Source organism: Megascapheus bottae, chromosome 33 (genome assembly GCF_031878675.1).
Source record: "Megascapheus bottae isolate mThoBot1 chromosome 33, mThoBot2.hap1, whole genome shotgun sequence".
In the NCBI taxonomy this organism is placed as follows: Eukaryota; Metazoa; Chordata; class Mammalia; order Rodentia; family Geomyidae; genus Megascapheus; species Megascapheus bottae.
The window spans coordinates 6686700-6712570 of NC_143541.1; the positions used below are offsets into that span (position 1 = coordinate 6686700).

General features: G+C 50.7%; 1 protein-coding gene across 3 annotated transcripts in view; it reads right to left on the reverse strand.

Moving 5' to 3' along the window:
- The window catches only part of Vgll4 (vestigial like family member 4), a 67892-nt gene extending 43498 nt beyond the window's left edge, over positions 1 to 24394 (reverse strand). For 2 of the 3 annotated variants that reach the window (XM_090323927.1, XM_090323924.1), the window contains exons 1-2: positions 24319 to 24394; positions 16351 to 16426 (exon numbers count right to left, since the gene is read on the reverse strand). In XM_090323927.1, the coding sequence (XP_090180053.1) occupies positions 16351 to 16414 (64 nt within the window). In that variant the 5' untranslated portion in view covers positions 16415 to 16426; positions 24319 to 24394. Of the gene's footprint in view, positions 1 to 16350; positions 16427 to 23737; positions 23816 to 24318 lie in introns of those variants that run through there. The other variant, XM_090323925.1, reaches the window with a different exon arrangement.
- Between the last annotated feature and the right edge of the window lie 1477 nt (positions 24395 to 25871).

The following is a 25871-nucleotide window of genomic DNA, read 5'->3' on the forward strand; positions in this document are numbered from 1 at the left end:
GTTCTAAAAATGAAGAGCCTGTGATTGTATATAGATTCCCTTCTTGAATACTTGTTTAACACATCATCTGAAATGCTTTACTCATAAGCAATCCTCATATGAAAACATGAAATCCAAAATGCTCCCAAACCCTAAACTTGGGTTTTTTCCACTCAGAGCTGGCATTCCACCACCTGAGCCACAGCTCCACTTCCCCAAATCGTAAACTTTTCAGTGCCCACAGATGCCACCCCTGGAATATTCCACTCTACGAACCTCTGTGACACACAAAATTAAATAGTCTAGCCTCGTCTTCTGGCAATGTGCAGGGTTACATATGAAGTGCTGGTGATTCACAAGTTACCTCAGGGACCCCTCCCCAGGATACTCTGTTAAATAACACCCCACATCTGACACACCCCCAGTTCCCAGGGTTCTAGGTAGGAGTCGCTCAAAACAGGATCTCACCTGTAACCCTAGATACTCAGGAGGCTGAAGTCTGAGGATCAAAGTGCAAAGCCTGCCTGGGCAGACAAATCTGACACTCTTCTCTCCAGTTAATCAGCAAAAAGCTGCATGTGAAGGTGCAGCTCGAGCAACAGAGTGCCAGCCTTGAGCGAAGAAGGAAACAAGAAGCCAACGTGAGAGGCTCTGAGCTCCAGTCCTAGTACCCCCCCACACACACAACACAAAAGGGTAAGAGTCACAGAGGGGCCCACTGAATAATCTGACTGAAAACAGAACCGTGTGCGCTGTTCATCTATTAGCAGCAAAATCAAGTATCGAGGCAGAACACAGAAGAGACATGCACGTGCTGGGGCACAGGACAGAGGGAAGGGACGGGCCAGGACGAGGGTGGACCGTCACCGTCGCCCACTGGCCTCCCGAGGCCTGGGACTCCATCCTCTATGAATAGAAAAAAAGAAAATCGGGGAAAAAAACCAGCTGATCTAAGTATTTTTTTAATGAGTAAGAGAATGTAAGAAATAAACGGCCAGTGCATTCTTGAGAAAGAATTAAAGAAATTCGTATTAAAGAAATACGAATGTTAGGAAATTAAGCAACTTTTCCATCTGCCAAAATAACAACAACAACAAAAAGCTGTTTTGGTCCTATTTACTGCTTGGTGAGGTAAGATGCCACTGTAATTGTCCCATGCCCAGAGGGACACCCAGTAGCCCCACAGGCCCACACAGCTAGGGCACTGTGCCCTAAGCAGAGATGGCTCATCTCTCTTTTTCTTTCCTTTTTCTTAATATGTTTATTTGCTTGCCAGTCCTGGAGCTTGAACTCAGGGCCTGAGCACTGTCCTTGCGCTTTCTCAAGGCTCTACCACTTGAGCCACAGCACCACTTCCGGATTTTTTTTTTTCTATGTATGTGGCACTGAGGAATCGAACCTGGGTCTTTGTGCATGCTAGGCAAGCACTCTACCACCAGGCCAAACTCCCGGCCCACTCATCTCTCTTTCTCTTGCTGCCTCTTGTGCAGTGCTGCGAATGGAAGCCAGGCCTGGCGCAGGTGAAACAGCAAGCCCCCTGCCTCTCCCAGCCCCCCCCATTTTCTCGGTTCAGGCCCCTCCACAGCATGGCCTCCCAAACAGCCATTACGGCCATGGCTCCATATCCTCGTGGCTGAAAGACAGCCAAGGTGAACACAGAAGGCAGCCTGGCTAACTACTGAATTAAACTGTTCTATTTCTAGCCTGCAGAGAGATGACTACCAATTTAGATCACCAGAAGTACGAGCCGCTGCACTAAAGCCAAACGATGGAAATCACTCTGCAGACATTAAAAAGAAATCACCTGCTTTAGCAGAGCACTTTAGAGAGAGGGCTTATTATCACTGGGCCTGACAACCTCTGGAAAGACCCTGGACGTACACAAAGCCCCCACGGACTGCTTGCTCTGCCCACTGGGTTCAGCTCTTCCCTTTCCACTATTTTAACTAAAGGTGTGGGTTGTTTTTTTTTTTCCTTTTATGTCATTAGAGTGTAGCCTTGTAGTCGAGTGCTCACCTAGCATGCATGAAGCCCTGGGTTCAATTCCTCGGTACCATATACTCAGAAAAGGTTGGAAGTGGCATAGTTCAAGCGGCAGAACGCTAGCCTTGAACATAAAGGTATCCAAGGACAGTGCCCAAGCCCTGAGGTCAAGCCTAGGACAGGGAGAAAAACTCTCAACCCTGATATCTAAATCAAAACCTAAACAGTTCTTACCAGAGGAAGAAAGCACGAGTGACTGCAGTTAGGGAAGGTGCAGGTTTGCAGCTAGACAGCCTGCACGCTGGTGACACTGATAACAACCTACACTGGCTAAACTGACTTACTTGAGCACCAGCTAAGGGTAGAAAAAGCATGGGAGAGAAAGGGGAGAGAGGGGGCAAGGGGAAGGAGAGAGGAGGGAGGGGGGGAGAGCCCAGGACAGAACCCTAGCCCCCAAATAGGCTAGACTCCTCCACCAAGCCTCAGCTCCAGTCCAAGGAAAGAGTTAAAACCCCGATTACTCAGGCAAGACAGCAAACTCTTTTCTCTGAAACATTGCTCAGAATGCAAATTCCATAAGACCTAGCATTTTGAAATCTCCAGAAGTGCAAGCGAGCATTAGGGTGAAGGGGTGCGGGTATTAAGTGATCCCCCCCAGGCTGCTCTGCACACAGTAAGTCTTCAACAAGTTGTGCAACTGAAGAAACCAAAACAAACTTCAGGTGACTCAAGCGTGGATGACGTGACTGGAGTATATTACGTGCCACCCTCTCCCAAGGACAGAACTTCTACGGAAGTCCTAGAATATTATTTCTCCAGCATGGAGTTGCTCAAAGACAATTTCAAAACAGAGGAGTACTTGGCCAATTTGTTCACAAAATCAAGCATCACTAGGCTATGACTTAGATTTTCATTTACGGACAGAATTACTTAGAAAAACATCAAGCAAAACAGCACTAAGTCATTCTCTGCAATACAGGCTGAGTTTAGCACAAGTTTACACGTGTTTTTAAAACTTAAAATGGTTCTTCCGAGCACAGGTTTCAACTTTCAATACAACACCACCCTCTAGGGGTAAATCTTAAATCACACAGGCAAGTTTTGCACACTAAACCAGAGCCCTCTTACCTGGGGCACATAATTCTCCAAACACAAGCACTTCATGTTTTCGCTTGATGTTTTAAACAGTCACCGAGTTTGGCCTAGTGGTTAAAGTGCTTGCCTAGCATGCACGAAGACCCAGGTTCGATTCCTCGGTACCACATACATAGAAAAAGCCGGACATGGTGCCGTGGCTCAAGTGGCAGAGCTCTAGCCTTGAGAAAACCCAAGGACAGTGCTCAGGCCCTGAGTCCAAGCCCCAGGACTGGTTAAAAAAAAAGAAAAAGAATGCTTTAAATAAATCTGCACTGGGCAAGAATTAATCACATGATCATGCCCGAGAGACCTTGAAGACCAACTCAGGCTAGGGTGTGCGGTAACTGGCACATCGCACGGAGCTCAGGCCCTCACACAGCACTCACCACTCCCAGCCCCACCCTTCCAGAACAGAGAAAACCTGAGTGTCCCCGCTGGGCTCCTTCCTGTAAGGTGTCACCCTGACCATGAAGACCCCGGATCCGGAAAGCCATCGGTCCACCGGAGGTCTAGGTGCCTGGCTTCCTTCCCTCCACTCCATGCCTACTCGTGGCAGCAGGGTCTCCGGGAGAGCCGCAGACCCCACGCCCTTCCCTCTGCTGGGAAAGGACACCTGTGAGTTTCCGCCTGACAGCTGTGGCGAGCAGAAGGGCTGCTGCTCAGTCTGGTGGGGAGTTTCTGTCGCATGCAAACCCGGCAGGCGTAAGCATGAAGCGTTTTCCCAGGCAGGTGACATGCAGCAGTTCCTGCCCTCGGCAGAACGCATGAGATTTCTACTTGCTCCAGAGCCCGGCCAACGTTTCTGCAGCTTTTCAACTCTGCTCTTTCCAGAGGCGCACTCTACTTCTCTGGCCAGGAGTAAACTGTGTCCATGCTGGTAGCTGATCAGGGCACAGACTCCCCACACAGAACCTGGGGCCAAGAGCCTAGTCCATCTCACGCCCTCTGGTGGCTGCTGACTGGGGCATCCCACAGAGCACAGACCAGGACCCACGCGCTGCCAAGAACCCAGGACAAGGAAATCATGGCTAGAGCTTTCTCCTTAGACAGCTACACAATCATCAGGCGAAGTAGCTTGAGAGTTTGCTTTCCTGCAGGTACAACCTACCATGCGCTGCCGGGGTGAGGGTTTGAGGCCAGAAGTGGTGATTTCCCCTAGTGCAAATGAGTCTTTGTTTGCAAGGAGTGAACTGCACATTGTCAGTTTTGCAAAAAGCAACTAAACAGAAGTAGGCATGAAAAACCTCAGACCAGTTTTCAAGATTCCCATGAACATTCACACAGCAGACAGAAGGGCTGGCAACACTGTGAGAACCACGTCACCCAATTTCTCAGCAAACCCATCTTCCTGGCCTGCAGGACTGGGCACGGAGTGTGTTGGACAACTATCCTGTCCGAAACCCCAGGACAGGAAGGCAGGGTCTTTCTTAAGCATCGAGACCCCTGTGTTGAGGAGTATAAGGCAGAGTCAATGGCTTTTGTTGAAAATAAGTAACACGGCTCTACCGCTGAGCCACGCCTCCAGCCTCCAGCCTGCTTTTCTCTACAATTTCATTCTGGCTCCCTGGGAAGAAGAAATGGGGTTCCCAGCCTAAGTCCCCTCTCCTGCCCAGGGCAAATGAGACATGATGAGCCCAGAAGGACCTGGTCGAGAGACAGGGCTCAGGCCGGCCTTCCTCCTGGAGGCCACAGGGAAGCTCAAGAGGCTGCCCTGCCCCACCCACTGCCAGCTTCAGAGAGGCCCATGAAAAAGAGCAGGAACAAAGGTTCCTGGGCCACCAGGCAGCCTGCCCCATGTTTAGACAGCACGTGGACCTCCCACGCTCTGTGACCCCTGACATGTGACAAGCAAGGCTGCTGTCCAGACAGCCCAGTACACTGTGCGTTAAGGAAGACAGCCGTTCACAGGCCAAGGGGAAGGTGAGAGCTCATGTGTGTGGCCCAGCATGTGCAAGGGCCCGGTGCTCCCTGCACCCTACCACAGGAGGAAAAAAAATTACCACCCACGGCTCATCTACAACCCAAGCCAAGAATTATTCAGCCTCTGCTCAGAACAAGCTTCTACCAGGGCACCGAGCACAAGAACCACCACACACACACCAGAAGGCGGAGGAGAGAGAAAGCCCACGTCTCACAGGACCAGGTGGGACTTTCATAAACCAAGTGGCACTGGGCCCGCTTACAGCACAGGCTTTCAAAGCAGGGCTGAGGACAAGGATTCCAAACAGAGCGACTGTTTGCCATGGGTCATTGCCTATTCCAGTGGCGTAGTCAGTGAAATCCACCCGGCGTGGGGTGCCTGCTGCCGAGGACCCAGGAGAGGCACTTCTGGTTCTTTCCCACACATCAAGCTAGAATCCCCCCTAATTCTCTTCTTTGGACCCCTGGATTCGGGTCCCAGCAGTAACTAAGACAAGCCAAAAGAAAACCCCTAACTCATCCAACCCTGCATACCATGAACCGCCCCCCCCCCCCCGCAACGCTTCCTGTTGTATTGGGGGAAAATAATTAAGACCTAGTGGAACTTGTCAGAACAGAGAAATCACAGGCTTCAGGAAAAAAAAAAAATCACCTTGGGGGAGAGGAGGAGGGGGAGGGGGTGGGAAGGGAGAGGAGGAGAGAGCGGGGAGGAAGGGAGAGAGCTGAGACCCAAAATTCTGTTGGCGGTGGGATTGTGCCTCGTGAACTACCTTGCAATCACGGGGAGAAATCACTTACTATCTCATCGACATCCACGCTTTAAAGGAACCCATATGTCCACTCAGTGGCCAAGGGAACCCACAGGCACAAGGCTGGGCTCAGCGGCAGGGGAGAAGCCATCCTGCAAGCGTCCACACATCAATAATGTATTGCCCGTGACTTACAAGGCAATCCCAGGGCAAAGCGCTCACTGACAGCCGAGGCACAGCCCAGGACCTCCGTTCTCAGCCCAGGCCCACTGTCCGACATTAGGGCCACCAATGAGCTCTGCCAACACTCGCTGACCTCTGGCGACCATCTATCCCGTTCTCCGAGGCAGGTCGGAGCCACACACTGCCTGCCACAGCCGAAGAAAACGCGTGATTACTTCCACCACCTGCGGAGTGAACCGCCTCACAAGGCTTCCATCTATAATCCTAGCTACTCAGGAGCCTGATTTCTGAGTTCAAAGCCAGCTCAGGAAGGAAAGGCCATGAGACTCTTCTTATCTTCAACAAACACCAAAAAGCTGCAAGTGGAGCTGAGCGGTGACTCAAGTGGTAAGTGCTAGCTTTCAGCAAAAAGGAGCTTAGGGACAGAATCCAGGCCCTGAGTTCAAGCCAGCAGCTAAAACCAGCATCTAGGACAGTAGTGGAGGGAAAAGGCAGGAAAATGTCTGTCTAGCGTGTGTAAGGACCTCAGGTCAAAACCCAGTACCGTCAAAAGAAATACCAATAAGCTCCCTAACAAACACAAAAAGCATATGAAATATTTACGATAATATTGTCTATACCAGGGCCTAGTGGTAAAGTGCTCGCCTAGCATGCAGGAAGTCTCGGTACATAGAAAAAGGCGGAGGTGGTGCTGTGATTCAAGTGGTAGAGCTCTAGCCTTGAGAAAGCCCAAGGACAGTGCTCAGGCTCTACTCAGGAGGAAGAGATCTGAGGATCGCAGTTCAAAGCCAGCCCAGGCACTAAAGTCCGAGAGACTCTTATCTCCAACTATCCACCAGAAAACCGGAAGTGGCACTGTGGCTCAAGTGGTAGAGTGCTAGCCTTGAGCTGAAGAGCTCAGGGACAGCGTCCAAGCCCAGAGTTCAAGCCCCATGACAGACCAAAATATATATATTTAAAAAGAAAGAAAGAAGAGAAAGAGGAAAAAGTGGTAAGGGATAAAGAGGGGGAAAATTAAGGACTGCAAGATACCATTGTGGGCTAGAATGGAGCTGAGTGGCAGAGCACTTGCTTATGTGCAGGAGGCCCTGGGTTCTAGCCCCAGCACAGAAGGCAAAGAAAGAGGAAGGAAGGAGGGAGGGAAGGAGGGAGGGAGGGAGAGAGGGACAATTAGAATGAAATCAACAGAATTAAGCAAACAGATTCCCAAATTACCTTCAAAATGCAGCTGCCCAATCCGACCACAGCTGTAAGAGGCAGACTGTAAATACAGAATTCAGGAGCCAGGGCAAATGCAGGTAACAAAGCAACCCATGCATTTGTTCAGGCATCTGTATTTGTATTGTGCGCACGCACACACACCAAGAATCAAATCCAGAGCCTCCAAGAATTGAATCCAGAGCCTAGAAATGCTAAGCACATGTTGTACCACTGAGCTACGCCCCCCCACCCCTGCCAGCCCTGCTCTGCACACACGTCTTAAAAATCATAAAACGTTCTACATAAATGTGAAACCCTAGTTAAGTTGTAAAAACTATATGCTATCTGCTCCATAAACCTTTGCAGAAGCTCATTATGACAATGCCATAAGCCAGGTGTGGTGGCACACTAATCTCAGCACTCTAGAGACTAAGGCCCAAGGAGTTCGAGGCCAGCCTGGACTACACAGTAGGGACATCTGTCTCAAAAATCTGAAATACCAAGCTTTTATTCGCGAGTGTGAAACCAATTTTTGCCTTCTCTCTAATCTCCACACTTCCTCAGGGTTAAGAGTCAAACGTCATTATTTTTAGATTTCTTTCTTAAGAGATTAAATTATTAAACCATTTGGTTAATAATTTTCAATTGAAAGCAAATACATTACACAAGCAATCCCCGAGACAGTGAACAATTCCACTCCGCAAAACTGCTAACACCATTAACGCCAGGCTCCACCAGAGGCATCCCAGCGTCAGTCACTCGGGGAGTTGAGGCCACATTCTCACTCACAACGCAGGCTTCCCTTTGAGGCAGGGAGGTCTGGCCGTGGAGTCAGGCTGCCTGTCTCAGCCTCCACGTCCTGGGATCGTTTTGCCTTTTAGAGAATTGATTCTTCCTACTTGATTTTTATTTACACCTTTTATGTGGTTGCCAAAACTAGAGAGTTAGGATGCTTAACAGTTCAAAACTCCACAAATTTGTACAACCAAAAACTCACTTTAAAACACCTACCAGCTTATTATGACAAACCCCATGACGTGGAAACATGGGGGGGGCGGGTTGTTGCTGCTCTTAGCAGTGGTAACAGCAATGGTTTGCTTTTTGCTTTTTTTTTTTTTGCCAGTCCTTGAGCTTTCTCAAGGCTAGTGTTCTACCACTCGAGCCACAGCACCACTTTCAGCTTTTTCTGTGTATGTGGTACCAAGGAGTCAAGCCCGTGTCTTTGTGCATGCTAGGCAAGCACTCTACCACTAGGCCAAACTCCTGGCCCCACAGCAATTTTTTTTCTTTGCTTTTTTTGCTTTGTTTTGTTTTCTTTCTTTTTTTTTTTGTTTTGGGGTGGTGGAGAAGACAGAAAGAAAAGAAGGAAGGGTGAAAACATAAATGCAATCATGTCCCTCAGTAGACGCAGTGTGGACAGTGAACCGTGTAACGTGCGGGCAGGGAGGGGACGAGGAGACTAGGGGAAACATGGCCCAAAAAAAGAACTGTACTCGTTACTGGACTTACAGTAACAAGCCACATGGAAGGCTGAGCCTGGGAGGGGTTTGGAAGAAGGCCAGACGGGGCAGAAAAACCTACAGGACTCCATCCCCAAGAGAACAGAAACTCCTACACACAGCCCGAGAATTCAGGGGTATCTCACCAGCCTAGCACACAAAAGCCACGAGTTCCAACCCCAGTACAACACAAAGGAATCCAATATCCAATCCAGGTGAAATGAATAACAAATGGACCTACTTTTGTGGTACAGGGAGTTGATACGAACCTTTTAGCGAGCTGTATAAAAGCAATATTCTTTCATTCAGCAACTTGCTTCCTGGAGTTAGGAAACTAAAGAGAACGCAACACTGTAAGGAAAATAAAACCAGCCACTAGTTGATAACGCTTTCTACGTGGAACCATTTAACCAAGAGGGCATGATGAAGATATTCAACCATAGCAGTCCTGGGAAACATCTGAGAGCACGTGACTATGGATTATTAATAATTCATTTTCGTTTTTTTGAAAATGCAAGGGGAAAAAAACACTGATAATACTATCCCAAGGATACCTATGGCTAAAACCAATACATATATATAAATATACTTTTTTAACCAATCCTAGGGCTTGAACTCAGGGCCTGAGCACTGTCCTTGGACTTTCTCAAGGCTACAGCTCTACCACTTGAGCCACAGCACCTGGAGGAGCTTTTTTCTATGTATGTGGTACCAAGGAATCCAACCCGGGTCTTTGTGTATGCTAGGCAAGCACTCTACCACTAGGCCAAACTCCCAGCCCCCTGCCCCATAATCTTTTTGAGTACACAAAGAATACCCAGAGTTAATGGCAGAGTTAATGCCACACACAGTCTGGCAGGTGTTCAGGTGTTTAGACTGGTCTGTTGCACTTGGACAGAACCCATGGCCCCGTGACCTGTAATATACCCAAGCCCTTTAAGCCAAGTTGGTTTCTGAGACAGGGTCTCACTATCTCTGCCCACGATGTTTCCAATTAGTCATCTCTCTGCCTCCACTTTCCTAGTTAGCTGGGACTACAAGCGTGTATTACCATACCTGGCCTTTTGGTAGTTTTCAATATTTTATATCACACCACGAAAATCTCAAAACTTTTTGTTATTATAGAAGGATTTACAGTTACATAACTTAATGAGTTCTTTTTGTTTTACCCTTTCAGTTAAAGTTGGAGTGACAGTGTTTTAAATCTAAATTAGCTAAAAGCCACCTGCAGGGGAAGCCATTGCTCTGATTTCCATTCTCAAGAACAATGACTGGCTCTCTGCTTCAATATCCACCAACAAAACCATGTGACTCAGAGCCAAACACTCGACGCCCTGGCATTCTTCCCGCTAGGACAGAGTATGACACAATTATGTTTTAGCGAGAAGGTCCTTTGCAGTCACAATTGCTTTTCCTTTTTATTTATCAATTGCTTTTCCTTTTTATTTATGCTTTTTTTTTCTGATACCAGGATTTGAACTCAGGGACTTGAGCCTGCTAGGTTAACACTACCATTTAAGCCATACCTCCAATCTGGCTTTTTGTTCATTATTTTTGGAGATTTTTCTGCCTCGGCTGGCTTCAAACTGCCATCCTCCAGGACTCAGCTTCCTGAGCAGCTGGATTACAGGCATGAGTCATAGGGCCAGGTCTCCTTTTCCATACAGCCCTCTCTGGGACCACCCTGACCTAAGGGCAGTCTTGTCCCTGCCAGTCTACATTAGGAGACTGACGCATAAGGACCCCATAAAGCCCAGGAGCTCAAGACACCTCGAGCAATCAATACAGCAAGAACTCATTTTTTAGGCACAGCATCCTAAATAACACACAGGCCATTCTTTTTTTTCTTTTTTTTTTTCTTGCCAGTTGTGGGGCTTGAACTCAAGGCCTGAGCACTGTCCTTGGCCTTTCCTCAAGGCTAGAGCTCTACCACTTGAGCCTCAGCACCACTTCCAGCTTTTTTCTACGTATGTGGTACCAAGGAATCGAACCCGGGTCTTTGTGCATGCTAGGCAAGCACTCTACCATTAGGTCAAACTCCTGGCCCCCGACACAGGCCATTCTTTAGGGACAGAACAGTACAGTGAGCCCAGGTGCTGGAAGAGGCAGGAGAGATGGAAGAGCCTCTCAAGATACACAGAGAGGAAAGGACAGAGAGAGTGTCCCAGGAAACGCAGCCAGGGCTCCAATGTTTTCATTTGAATTACAAATGATATTAAAATAGCCAGACATTTTTATGTGTATTAAAGGAGGATGAAGATTTCTAAAAGACTGAGAAGTATTCAAAAGAAAGGCAACAACCATCCTCAAGTGTCTAAGGAGCTATTCAAACCGAGAATCTTATTTTCAATATCCATTATGCTAATTAACAAGCCATTTTACTTGCCACAGTGGAGACCCCTTATTATACTAATCTGATCTGATCTAAAACTATTAAAATGGCAGAGACATGAAATGGCGCTCTCTGGAGGGCAGCCCTTCTGATGAAATAAATCCCAGATGTCTGTCCTGAGAACCAACTTCTGATCAGGACAAGAGCCTGGCTGGTGCCCAGAGTGGCGAAATAAACACACACAACCACGTTCCACTCTGCTTTCCAAAGCAAGTGGGGGAGGGGGAGATGATTTGCTTTGTGACGCCACTACACGCAAAGGAGAAGCCCCAAAATTCAGAATACACCACTGACAGGTGTATCCTTCACAACGTGTAGTGAATTTTATTTGGGGCCAGTACTAGGGCTTGAACCCAGGGTCTCAAGCGCTCATAGCACTTGAACCACTTCCAGCATTGTGTTAGTTAACTGGAGAATAATGTCTTTCGGGTTTTCCGCCTGAGCTGGCAACAAACCTCAGTCCTTACATCTCACCCAGAGGAGCTAGGCTTAGAGGAGCTAGAATTACAGGTATGAGACTGCTAGTGCTCAGTTCCATGTTTATTTTTAAAAGGCAAAAATCCTTGAACTCAGGACCCTGCTTCCTAGAGCAGTGGCGGCAGACGTGGGCCACCACCCCTGGCCCTGGGCTCTATTGACTGAGTGAGAACTGTAGAAAAGACTAGCAAGCATCAGCATATCTGTCCCAGGTGTCTATTCCAAAATCAAGCTTTGTTTGCCCCATGACTTCATTGACTGAATTTCTTTTTTCTTGATCTAATGAGAAGAAGACAGAAACAACCTCATGTGAAATTCAGCCAGCTGCTCTATGAGAAAGTCAAATTATACCCTCTGTGGTCCACCCAGTAAAACAGTTTATAAGAACAGAAAAGTTTTGTGTGTGTGTGTGTGTGTGTGTGTTTTATTGTTTTTTTTTGGGGGGGGGAGGGGTCGGTCATGGGGCTTGAACTCTGGGCCTGGGCATTGTCCCTGAGCTCTTCAGCTCAAGGATATAGCCCTACCGCTTGAGCCACAGCGTCACTTCAAGTTTTCTAGTGGTTAACTGGAGATAAGAGTCTCTCGGACTTTAGTGACTTTAATGCCTGGGCTGGCTTTGAACCTCGATCCTCAGATCTCAGCCTCCTGAGTAACTAGGATTACAGGCGTGAGCCACCATGCCTGGCCAGAAAAGGTTTTTTTTTTAAAATAGTGGACTGCTTTGAAAGACTGTGGTAATCCCATGACAGTATGTGACAGTCACATGTGCACCACGTTTAACTCAGCAGGATCGCCACCACGTGTGGCACATACACTGGACAGAAGGCACGGTTAACCATCCCTTGTCACAGCTACCTTGAGATGGTTACATTTCATCTAGAAATATCTATATATTCCCTCATCCAAAAATGCTCCAAAACTTCACACACTATGATCACCTCAAATGGCAAATTCCACCCCTTCACAAGGCAAGTGACAGTAAAAAGACGCAGATATGATGGGCACAGTAGAGAACATGAGTCCCAGAATCCTGGGAGACAATGGTAGCAGAATAGCTTGAGCCTAGAAGTTCAAGTCCAGCCTGGTTAACACAATGAGATTCTGTCTGGTGCTAAAGACACCAAGGTACTGTTCAGTGGATCAGTAAAAAAAAAAAAAAAAACCACCTGGCTCTCTACCTACTAAAAAACACCAAAACAATCACCGAGAGAGGTGCCAGGCCTGAGCAGACCACTGCATTCTCCATTAAGAACCTTCCAGGACTGCCCTGACTGCTGATGAAATCAGTGTCTCCTGAGCAGTGGCATGATTATTTTAAGTAAATTTATTCCTCCCAGGCCACCCAGATAAGCGACTATTGTACAATGACAAAACCACCCTTTTACTATTTACTTCAGCCTTCAGTGTACTATGGAGATATTTCTTTTATTCTTTGCTCATAGACACAATGAAGCCTGAAGGCTATCAGGTATTATAGGCTCAAGTCATAACGGGCACTGTTCCCTTCAAACGCTAGAATAACATCCTCAAAATGCCCCAAGTTTTCCATTCTCCAGGAGCCAAAGGCAAGTAGAAAGGATCATTTAGGTCACTTCAAGGCACTGGGGAGCTGGTCTTAAGGAATAGAATATTTCTGTGTTTGCAATGAGACACCCAATTCAGATTCCATGCACAGGCTTTTTGAAAGTGTCGGGGAGAATGTTAATCACCTCTAAAATGTAAGCGCAATTTACAACAAGAGCCAAAACAGAATTAATCTGGGGCAAAGAAAGTTGAGTTGGCTGAGCCAGCCCAGATAAATCTAAGAAATCTACAAGAAGACATTAAACTGACGGTTCAGACCTTTCTGTAAGAGGTATGAATGTTCACAGACTTACATAACAATACCTCATTATCTATCGCATTAGGAACAGAAAATACAATGCCTATGTTCTGAGCTCTGTGAACTTAATCGTGGCTGGCAAACAGAAGAGACAGTAAGAAAATCCTCTCAAAAGCGGTTGGGGTTAGGGCAGAGCTGGCAAGCAGAACACTTGCCTTGCATGTGGAGGGAGATCCAGGGGACAGAAAAGGAAGACAAAAAAAAAAAGCTACCAACGTGTGAAAAGTAAGTATCAAGATGCGGATGGCAGAGCTTTCTCCCTCCTCTTTCAGTATAAAAATGATAGTACATTCCCAAGCAGCTAAAATGCTGACTGGGGTTCAAGAAAAAGAAATATGCCAGCCTGCTCCCACACCCCCTAGAGTCATCAGAGGTCAAGAAAGAGCATTCTAGACGAGACCCCTGACCGGCCTTGCAGGTGAAAGCACCTGCGGGCCTCGCAGCCCCTCTCCCGGGGTAGCGCCTGGCACAGCACCCATCCGTCCGGCCAAACCTCACACACCAAGTCTCTGCACACCACCAACCAAGCAGATCAGACTGGGACTCAGTTCAGCATTGGCGCTGGGCCACTGAAGCCCCAGCTCCAGTCCCCCTTCATTCTCAGGGTGTGCATTCTGAGACTTGACTATGGGGAGGGAGGGAGGGAGGGAGAGACCTACACTCCACACATGAAATGGGTTTATCACTATTTCTACTTTTCACCAGTATAAGCAGTATTTGGTGTATGGATTTTTAACTACATTGGGGTATTGTAACATGAAGACACCAACTTACACATGCACCTTCACATTCAGTGACACCTGCAGACAGCTATTCAGGTCATCTGCAGGTACTGCAGTGCGTTCAGGGGCACAGAAGAGGATTCTGTGAGGATCCTGGCCTAGTGTTCCAGGGAAGAACCAGGACCTCCAGCCCCCCAGCAAGGAACAGCTCAGGCCAGCAGACTCCCTCACAGATCACAAGCAGGTCACAACTGTAACCCTAACTGCTCAGGAGGCTGAGATCTGAGGATAGCAGTTCAATGCCTGTCAGGACAGGATAGTATGTGACAATCTCACCTACCAAAAAAGCCAGAAGTGGATTTATTTCTCAAGTGGTAGAGTGCCAGCCCTGAGCAGAAAAATCTATTTGACAGTGCTCAGACCCAGAGGTGAAAAGCTGCAGTACTGGCACCAATAAAAAAAATTCTTAGTATTTTAGTTCTTAGTAAAAGAGCACTTGAAGCTCACGCCTCTCATTGCAGCTAGTCAAGAGGCGGAGATCTGAGGATGGCAGTTCAAAGCCAGCCTGGACACTCAAGTCCACGAGACTCTTATCTCCAATTAAGCACCAGAAAACTGGAAGTGGTGCTGTGGCTCAGGGGTGGAAGGGTTGCCCCGAGCTGAAGAGCTCAGGGAAAACACCCAGTCCCAGAGTTCAAACCATGGCTAACGAAAACAAAAAAAGAGCACTTGACCTCGTTTCCATATAAAACAGTTAAATAATCTTTCCATACCATTCACCAATTTTACCCTTGAACAAGAACATTTCAAAGAGAAAAGTAAGGTACTATCAGGGGCTGGGATGCAATTCGGGGCCCCCCACATTATGAGAAGGGTTCCCCCATACATCAGTACTTGCTTCCTCTCAGCCTGGCCTATTGTCTTTATTCCTCACCCTAAGAAAGCGCTGGCATGACTCTCCTCCATCTCAACTTCCACATCTAACAACCAGCACCTATTTATGTCAACTTGTGGAGACAACTTAAGAACAGCCTTTTCAATCCTACTGTACTGTTGGTGGGAATGTACACTAGCACAACCACTCTGGACAGCAGTCTGCAGGTTCCTCAAAAAAACTACACATAAGCCTTCCCTACGACCCAGCCATACCACTCCTAGGCCTCTCCCCAGAAATCACAAGCCAGGATACTGTGGTAGACACACTTGCACACCCATGTTGACTGGTGCTCTATTCACAACAGCCAAGTGACAGACACAGAAGGTGCCCTATAAGAGATGAATGGAATCAAAAATGTGGTGCCTATGCACAATGGGATTTTATGCAGCCGTTAGAAAGAGTATTATGTCATTTGCAGAGAAATGGATGGACCTAGAATAAATCATGATAAGTGAGGTAAGGCAAGCTCAGAGAGAGAAACTGAGTATTCTCTCACAGGCAAAAGCTAGATCTGAAGTACACTGGGCCATGATAAATGACACAGCACTGTAGATACTCTCTCACAGTGACAGCAAAAGAGGGTGTTTGTAGGGGGAAACAAGGATGCAAGGCCCCTGCGCATCTGATCATAATAAAATAGTATTTCCTGAAATCAACTCCAGGAAACGGGAACAAGAAGTTGTATCTGTTACTGCTTTCGTTTTCTTTTCTTTCTGTCTCGTCTTTGAGAGGGTACGAGGAGGCACAGAAATGGAGGACAAAGAGTGAGCAAATGCAGCAGTGGTCCTCACGAGACCTAATGTGAAAATGAACTACACAACTTGGGGGTGGGGACAGGACGGAAACACTGGGAGAGCGCAAGGGAAGAGGTGACATTATCCAAAAAGAAATATAATCTTTAGCTGTACATCACCGTTATAATCACAAGAATCAAAAAAGCTTTTGAAATATTCCTTTTAGATCACTGAAAAGAAGTGGCAAAGGAAACAGCTATCCACAAGTCAGCATGCAAACCTCCAACACCTAATACAGAAAATCAAATGCGAGTTAAAGGCACCAACGGAGAGCCGGTCTCTGACGTGTGAGATCGGCTTCTGGTATTCAAAAATAAAAAATAAGGTTGTCGAGCTGTAATTTCTGAAAAAAAAAAAATGCCCAAATCATCAATACACACTCACCACCAGCCACATAGAGGGAGGCACATGGTTTGAATATGGCACAGGAGACAAGACAAAGGTCAACCCACCTCCGCAACCCATCCCCTTGTTAAAACGAACACCCCAGACTTACGTTTCTCATCATCAGCGTGCACCAGAGAGGCCGCTCTGGACAGCACATCCAGTGGGGTCTCCATTCCTGGCGGAGCCTACAGGAGAAAACAAGAAAATTCAGATGTCTCTGAGTTGGCAGAGTGCAAGGCCGTGAATTCAATCTCCAATACACAAAGAACTCGAGTACTCAACAGAATGACTCATCTACCAAATGCCAATCGATCTTCGAAGGAGAAAATTCTTCCCACCTGAACAAACAGAAAGGTCCAGAAAGAGAGCAAGGTGCCAGATGCCAGGGGCTCCCAATTATCATCCTAACTACTCAAGAGGCTGAGATCTGACCATTGCAGTCTGTGAGACTCATATCTCCAATTAACCACCAGAAAACTGGAGGTGGCACTGTGGTTCAAGTGGTAGAAGGTTAGCCTTGAGCTGAGGCGCTCAGGGACAACACTTAGGCCCAGAATTCAAGCCCCATGACCACCACCACCAACAAAAATAGAACAAGGTGAAATCCATTCTGTCTACTCAGCTAAACTACACCCCCCGCAGGAGAAGTTCACGTCAGAACAAAAAACAACGGGAGATTGAGCACACCCATGCCCATCTTACTTGTGCACATTTCCTCATTTATGTGCACGCATGCCAGCCTCCTGAGGAATCCCCATAAAAATCAGCCTGGGACATTCGCAGGGAAGTGGATGAATCTAGAGCGAATCATGCTGAGTGAGACAAGTCAAGACCTAAGGATCAAAAGGCGCATGGTATCCTTAATATGCGGCTATTAAATCCAAAGAGTACGAGAGCGAGGACTCAATAACTGCATACCCAATGCTACGGACATGGTAATGGAAATATAAACATAACTATATAGACATAAAAACCTATGACTATAGACATAATGTTTTATTTCATAAATTAATATGTTGCTATGACATACAAACCCTTAGCCTAATTTTGATCAAGTTCTAAATACTAAGTCCCAGAGATTGTAATTAGAGATTCCCTCCTTGAACATTTGTTTGTTAAACTTGTCATTTAAAATATGATGTAAACATTAAAAAAAAAAATCAGCCTGGGAGACAAAGGCCCTCACCTCAGGCTGAACCTGGATAGTGGTGGGTTTATTAGCTGTCACAGGAATGACTGACTGGGTGGGTCTGTTCTCTCAGTTCCCTAGAAGAACAGCAGTGAGGGCTAGAGCACAGAAGGGCACGACGCAGCGAGCTATGAGACGCTGCAGGAGTCTCACTAGCTAGTTCAAAGGCACCTGCATGCCAAGCGGCCTGTAGACTCTCTTGCACTACACCCAGGACACGGTCCCGATTTGTGTAACACCAGCCGAGAGGCAGGCCTTTTCTACTATGCGGGTTATTCTGTCTGCTCTGCCAAGCAAGGACTTGCCCAGGTGCTATACCACTCGCCCACGGCACCACAGTGCTCAACAGTAACTGGCTCATCCACATGGTCAAATAGTCCTGGCAGCCTCGCAGAGAACAGAGCAGAGATGCGAAGCATGGACAGGTGGAAAGATGGGGCTGGGAATGTGGCTTAGTGGTAGGGTACTTGCCTAGCTTGCATGGGTTCAATTCCTTAGTACTACATACACAGAAAAAGCCAAAGGGTGCACTGTAGCATAAGTGACAGAGTGCTAGCCTTGAGCAAAAGCAGCTCAGGGACTGTGCCCAAGCCCTGAGTTCAAGCCCCAGGACTGACAAAAATAAAACGGTCGAGTGTTAGTCTTGCACACAAAAACTCAGGCCAAGAACGAGGGACAAAATGGCAACAGGCAAGACATAGAGTTGAGTCCAGGTATCACCCTTGGGGGCCACTTGTTCAACATGCACAGGTCCTGCTCATACCCCCAGCACTACCACAGGGGAAAATCTATCTTACAAATTCAAAGAGGGGGGCTGGGAGCATGGCCTAGCAGTAGAGTGCTCGCCTAGCATGCACAAAGCCCTGGGTTCGATTCCTTGGTACCACATACACAGAAAAAACCCCAAGTCATGCTATGACTCAAAGGGTAGGGCTCTAACCTTGAAAAAGCCCAAGGACAGTGCCCAGGCACTGAGTTCAAGCCCCAGGACTGGCAAAAAAAAAAAAAAATTAAAACATGTGTGCTCCCAGAGGCACCGAAAAGGTTTAATAAGAAACAGAAGTCCATTGTTCATGTCAGCACATGGGAGGCTGAGACAGGAAGGTCACAAGTTCAAGGCCAACCTGGCCTTAATCAGCTCCAAAAACCAAACAAAAACCAAGGTTCCTTCTAAGCCCCCCCTCCCAGCCAGTTCCGACCGCTTTGACCTGCCTTCCGCACCAGAATCCCACTGGAACATTGCCAGGTCTTCTCCCAGGGAGGTCACACTGGGTCAGGCAAGGAAGGAGCCCTAGGAGTGGAGCCCCGGACCACCCTGACAGAGACTGGAACCCTTGCCAGGACGCAGGATGCAGGACGCAGGAGGAACAGTGTGGGCCAGGCAGGAGAGGCTGAGATGTTTCTCGAGTCTTCTGCAGGAACCATGTGTGACATGAGGACAAAAGCCACAGGAACAATAGCCCAGGTGGCAGGCAAGGGTCAGGGACCAGGCACTATCTGCCCCCAAAGAATAAGCAAATAGACTTGGGAGATAACAGTGGTAACCGCAGCCTGTGTGCTGTGATGGGGAGGGTGGCGTGGGGGGGGAGGGAGGGCTCTGCTGGCGGGAGGATTCTCTCAGGGAAACCACCGCTGTGAGTGTGACACGGGACTGGACAGCATTCCAAGTCTGTGGTCCTAGAAAACTTTCGCTGCCACCCCTGTAAAGTGGGGACCACAAGCACCTCCTCCCCCATCGGGTGCTTGGAGAAGTGAGGGGACTTTCTAGGCATGCGGAGAATTCTTTGGGGGCTGGGGAGGGCGTTTGAAAGCTGAGGCCCTGAGTTCAACACTGTCCCTCCCCCCCCCCCAAATATCATTTAGCTGGGCGTGGCAGCACACACCTCTAACCCCAGCACTCAGGAAGCTGAAGCAGGGATTAAGAGTTCTAGGCCATGCCGGTGGAGATGTGGCCCAAGTGGTAGAGTGTCAAGTCAGAACAATAGACGATGAAGTCAAGTCCTACTACTGACTCCAAAAAGGAAACGCAAAAAAAGAGAATCCTAGGCCCGCTTGTGCTGCATAGCGAGACAGGGTCTCAAATAAGTATCATCAAAAAGTGATTAGGGGCTGGGAGTGTAGCTTAGTGGTGGAGTGCTTCCCTAGCATGGATGAAGGCCTGGGTTCACTGCCTCAGTACCAAATACACAGAAAAAGCTGGAAGAGATGCTGTGGCTCAAGTAGCGGATTGCTAGCCTTGAGAAAGCTCAAGAACAATACCCAGGCCCTGAGTTCAAGCCCCAGGAAGGAGTGACATTGTCCAAAAAGATACATAGTCATTACCTAACCTGACCTATGTAACTGTAACCCTTCTGAACAGCACCTTCACAATAACATAAAAAAAAAAAAAAAACAACAACAACAAGCCAGGCACTGGTAGCTCCCACCTGTAATCAATCCTAGCCACCACATTTGTGAAACTGAGATCTGAGGATGCTGGTTCAAAGCCAGCCTAGGCAGGAAAGTCTGTGAGACTCTTATCTCTGGAAACTGGAAGTGGCGCTATGTCTCAAAGTGGTAGAGCTGAGCTAGCCTTGAGCTGAGCTCAAGAGCTGAGGGGTGGTGCTCAGGCCCAGAGTTCAAACCCCATGACTAACAAAAGAAAAAAAAAAAAAAAGTAGGGGTCCCCAAAGAGGTTAAGATAGGCATCGAGGTCTCCTGACTCCTCAGCCATTGCTATGGGCACAATCAAAAGGGCTGAGGCACCCCCATATTCTCAGGGAATTCACACCACAGTTCAAGCTGGCAGGGTTCCCATGACAGCCCAAGTCTAACTCCTCATAGTTGCAAAACCTCAGCTCTGTACCCATGAAAGCCAGACACTGGGTCACACATTAGTCACTGCCTCCAGTCAGGGGAGCAGGGGGGAAGGGGGAGGAGGGGGTAGCCTCCCCACTCACACCAGTCACGCGCTATAAAATACCCACCAACGGTGAATTTGGTCCCTTCACACCTTTCAGGTCACAGGGTTGCCAGCTGGTGAATACACAGCCCCATTTTACATGTGTTTCTGTTTAAAGGCACCTTACTGAGAATCTGTTGTTGATTCACCAATATTGAACTCAAGAGCCAAAAGCCCTGACACCCAGACCTGAGCAATCTCAGGTAACCCAGGCCAGCTCTCCACAGGGTGTGACGCAGGACTGTTGGCTAAGCAACACCAGGACTTCAGAACAACACCTGAGGCCATCTGAAACCACAAGATCACCCATCCAAGAATAAAACTGGGCCTGCGCTGGTGGCTTACACCTAGAATCCTAGCTGCCAGCCCAGGGAGGAAACTCTGTGACCCCCCCCAGTCGTGGGCACTGCCCCTGAGCCTTCTCTGTGCTCAAGCCTAGAGCTCTACCACTTGAACCACAGCACTACTTCCGGCTTTTCCTGAGTATGTGGTACTGAGGAACTGAACCCAGGGCTTCATGCACACTAGGCAGGCACTCTACCACTAGGCCCCACTCCCAGCCCTGTGAGAGACTCTTATCTCCAACCAACCACCAGAAAACTGGAAGTGGTAGCTGCGACTCAAAGTGGTAGAGCACTAGCCCATGACCAACAGGAAAAGAAAAGAAGGATAAACTACAAAAGCACATTCACCGCATTCATTTACACATGGTTGGAGGGCTGAACCAAGAAGGCAGAATGGCTACCCTGCCCTGCGTAGATACAGCACACACACACACACACACACACACACACACACACACACACACGTATACTAAACCCCACCCCCACCCCAGCACTGCAATGACTGCAAAATTGTAAAGAAGAATAATGTAAATCTGAATCTAATTACCCAGACATGAAGCATGAGATCCAGAAAGTACATTCAAGAAAGCTTTGGTCCTTTGCCAGACAACTATTATACTCTACCCCAGACAAGAAGTTGTAGCGGTGATGTTTCCCTAGTTTTAATGTCTCCTACCACGACAGTACCATCCAGGTCCCATAATCCAGACCTAGGTCAGTGTTCTGCCATTTCTTCCCATGGAGAGCCTGTGAAGGGCTGGACAGTCTTCCTTCACTCCTCCCTTCTGCTGAACTCCCTCCCACAGGAAGACTCACCAGTGACTCAACTGACAGTTCTTGCATCCCAAAGTTTCTCTTTCACTAGAATATTTTTGGGTGTTGGTACTCGGGCTTGACCTCCTGCTTCACTCAAGGCTGGCCCTCTACCACTTGAGCCAGAGCTCCACTTCCAGCTTTTCAGTGGTCAGGCGGAGCCAGCCTGAGCCTGGATCACCAGAACTTTTTATCCGCAAGCAATTCCTCTCAATGAAACAAGAAACTTACTTGTCAAACCCCATCACAAAAATCTCTGAATTTTCATTATATTTTTTTCCATTTGTGTGTGTGACATTTATCCCCTAAACTTACAACGGGTACATAGTTGCCAAACACCTTTTATTATTTATTCTCATATTATTAGAGAAAAATCTTGAATTACACACCAACTCTGGGGGGAGGAGGTGGGTAAAGATACCTATAAGAGAAAGTAAAATCTTCAGGGTTTGTTTTGGCAATCACTGGGGTAGTTAATCCAGCCAACTCTATCAGGAGTTAATTAAAAGGAATTTTCCATGAAGGAACATTTAAAAGTTTTACTTTCATAGGTAGGTTTTTAAGAAGTGCTGAAGTCAGCTGGAGACCAGTGTGGCTCACACCTGTAATCCTAGCTGTTCGGGGGCAGAGATCTGAGGATCATGGTGCAACGCCATTTGGAAAAGGTCAGTCTGTGAGATTCTCATCTCCAATTAAACACCAAAAAAGTCACAAGCAGAGCTGTAGCTCAAGTAGACAGTACGCCAGCCCTGAACATAAAGAGCTAAGGAACAGTGCCAGGTCCTAAGTTCAAGCCTCAGTATAGGTACAGACACACGTACACATACACACACATGGAATATTAAAATCAGAGTCAACCTGACATTCTGAATCAGCAAGGCTGCCAAGAATTATGCTTATGAAGCACTTCCAAACCTTCAGGCCCGTTCCCTCATCCTAAGAGCCAACACTTCCCTGAAACTCCGTGAATGTGCCGCCTTCCTACCCTATGAAGTCTAACTTTTTGTCTAATTAAAAAGAAAAATACCCTAGTCAGTGGACTTAGAACTCAAGCTTATTAAATCTGTAGAGCAGACTGAGCCAGAGCTGTTCTCCCTGCAGCCTTCGCAGTGCTGGAATGTGAGACCGCGGTTATTTATAGCAGGAATTATCTTCTTAATTGTATTGTGTTTTTTGGTCAACATAAAAACGAGCCTGCATTCCCTTCCAAATGCAAAAGCCAAGGCAGGCTGCCCAGAAGTGTGGGAAAACAGTGGCGAGGGAAGCCGGCCCGGGGATGCAAATGGTGCCAGAGTTAAACAGCACCCATGGAGAGGTCTGCCCGGTTTCCACCGAGGGAAGACGGCCTTTCCACCGAGGGAGGGCCTGGAGACCCGGGCGAGGGCGCGGACTGCCCGGGGAGGGAGGCCCTGGAGAACCGCGGGGCTGCGGGGGAACCGCGGGGCTGCAGGGCGCGCGCTCCGCGCAGCCCCCCGGGTCCGAGCGCGCCAGCGGGCGGCGGCTGCTCCTCGCCCGCGGTGGCGGCGGTGGCTGCGGATCTGGAGAGCCGGAGACGCCTCTCCCGTGGGACGAAGCCATCGAAAGCCCCGCCGGCCGGGCCCAGCGCCCCGCGGAGGGCGCGGGTGACAGCGCGGTCCCCGCCCCCGCCGCCCGGCTCCTGCTTCCCATTAACCACACAGGAAACCCGGCCAGCGCCCGGATCAAAGCCAAGGAGACGGAACTCAGCGCCGGCGAGCACGGTCACCCAGCCCGGGACACCCCGACGTCCCCGGGCGGCGAACCCCAGGCGCCCAGCGGAACCACAACGAAAAAAGGCACAGACCTTTGCTTCGGGGCGAGGCCTGCGCGCGGGCAGGAAGAGCTGGCAGCGGTTGGGGGCCGGGGCAGGAAGTGTGCGGGGAGGCCGGGGCCCCTGCCCCTGCCCCAGCCCCGCGCCGCAGCAGCGCCCGCCGCGGCCGGGACCCCGCGGAGGCGGGGCGCGCGACTCCCAGGACACGCGACCCCCGGACGCGCGCCACGCGTGGGACCCCCGACCCCCCCCCCGCCGCCGCCGCTGGCGACGCCTTCCACGCCGACCCCAGCCCGCGGTGACCCGCCCCGCCCACCCCATGCGCTTCCGCCCCCAGTCCCCTCCCGCGGGACAGCGGCCGTCCCGCTCCCGTCACCCCGCTCCCGGCCCACCCGGCACGGCCGGTTTTCCCGCACTCACCGCCGGGCGGCTTCGCCCGCCTCGGGCCGGCCGGGCCCCGCGGGGAGCGGCGGGGGGGGGGGCGGGCGCACTCGGGGCGCGCGGACGCTCGGCGCGCTCCCGCACCGGCCGCCCCTCGCACGCGCCGGGCAGGCCCGCGGAGGACCGGAGCGCCAGGAATCCCAGGAATGAGACGCCGCCCGAGCGCACTCGGGTTCCGCCGGGGCCGCCAGGCCACGCCCCGCGCGCCCAGCAGGTGGGGCCGGGCCCAGGTGAGCGGGCCGGGGCGGGGCCTGGCGCGCCGGCGGGGGACGCGCTCTCGTCTGCGGGCCGCACGTGCGCTCCGCACGGCTCCTGCCCGCCGAGCCCGCGGGACGCAAGCCGCGCTCGGCCCGGGCTCAGGTGCCGGCCGGGCGTCCCGGCTCGCTCTCCGCGGACTGGCCCCCCGCACCCCGGGACCCGCCGCCCCCGCCGCAGGGCGCAGCGGGGACCCCGGGGTCCGCCCGCCGCGCCCACCGCTGCCTCTCGGGCTCCGGCAGGCGCCACCCCCGGCCGCACGCCCTCGAGCCCCACCCGCGTCCACGCCGCGCGGCCACACGCACCTGAGGGTCCGGATCCCGTGGCTCCGGCGGGGGTGGGGGTGGCGCCCAGGTGCCGCCCGGGATCAGCGGGGCCGCTGCGGCTCGGGGCGCTCGGACGCGGCCCGGAGTCCTCCCATGGCAGCCCGCGCGCTCCCGCACGCGGAGCACTGAGCGCCGAGCACTGGCTGAGCACGCCCCGCAGCCCGCGCCCCGCGGCCTCCCCGCCCCGCCCGCGCCTGGGGGGGGAGGAGGAAGAGGAGGAGGAGGTCCTAGTCGGGGCGCAGGAGGGAGGGCCGAGGCGGGGAGGGCGCAGGGCGGGCCCGGCCCCTCCGTGGCCCGCGCTCGGAGCCCGCGGGGTTCGGCAAACTCCCGGAGCCCGCGCGCATCGGAGCGGGGCCGGCAGGGGCGGGGCGGGCGCCCGGGCGCAGGCGTGTGACCACGGAAAAGAGGAGGCCCGTCTTGTAGGGACGTTCCCGTCACCCCCCCACGGCGATTTCGGGGTGCGGGGCGCCGGCCTCCACCCGCAAAACCTTGGCTTTACGCACCCGGCGGCTTCTCCGCGCGCCCTGGGCCGGCTTCGAACCTCTGGCTGTCGGGGAGTGGAGGGGGGGAGCCCCGCTTGCAGGGCTTTCCCTGGGACGGGCTGGGCCGGCCGGAATGCCAGCTCCCCGGAGCGCCGGGAAGGGGAAAATGCTTGGCAGTCTCCGGGCTGCGCTCCCATCTGTCACCTGCCCGGGTCTGGTGACCCCCCCTTCCAGGCGCTCTGTCCCCCCGTGCGTCCCCACGGTCCCCCGGAGGTGTGACAGCCCACGAGCCGCTGCGCCTCCCGGCTCCTCTGTGCTGGGAAGGCTCACAGTGTGCCAAGGCTTTTTGTTTTTTTGTGTTTCCATTGCTTTTCTTAGATTTTTCTAGGTCGTCAGTCGTCTCCGGAGTGGGAAAGGAAATTCAGAGAACGCCCATAAATCAGAGGTTTTTAACCTGCCACCTTTGGACACGGAATGAGGAAGGGAGAGGTGTGCTGGGCCCCAGTCCACAGAGCTGAAATGGGGCTGCCCATCCCAGCTCCATGAATGGAGGCGCTTTGAGCAAGTTATCAGGTCTTCGAGACAGAGACCCTGCCTGGTGCCGGTGGCCCAGGCGTGGGAACCCGGGCTGCTCAGGAGGCTGAGGTGTGAGGCCCACCTTGATCACTGGAGGAGAACCTGCCTTCCTCATGCAATAGCAACAACAACAAAATACAATCCTGCATGCATAAACATGGCCTGAGGTTTATAAAGGGCGTGCAGGTAGCATTATCTCACCAGATCTTTGACTACATGACCACCAGCGTGGAGCCTGGAGGGCCGCCTGGCTTCCACCACGGCTCACAGGATCTCAACTCTGCCCGTAGATAAATCACCACAACGCAGGGTCTCTCCTCACCCAGGTGACGGTGCCTCCCACCTCTGCCAGGGTGAATCTCACTCCTCCCCTTACATCAGCTCCACTCTGACCTGGGGTCTACAGACATGAGAACGCCAGGATTGTTTTATTCTGGCTGTTTCCATGGTGTGGAGGAGAGCGGAGGGACAGTC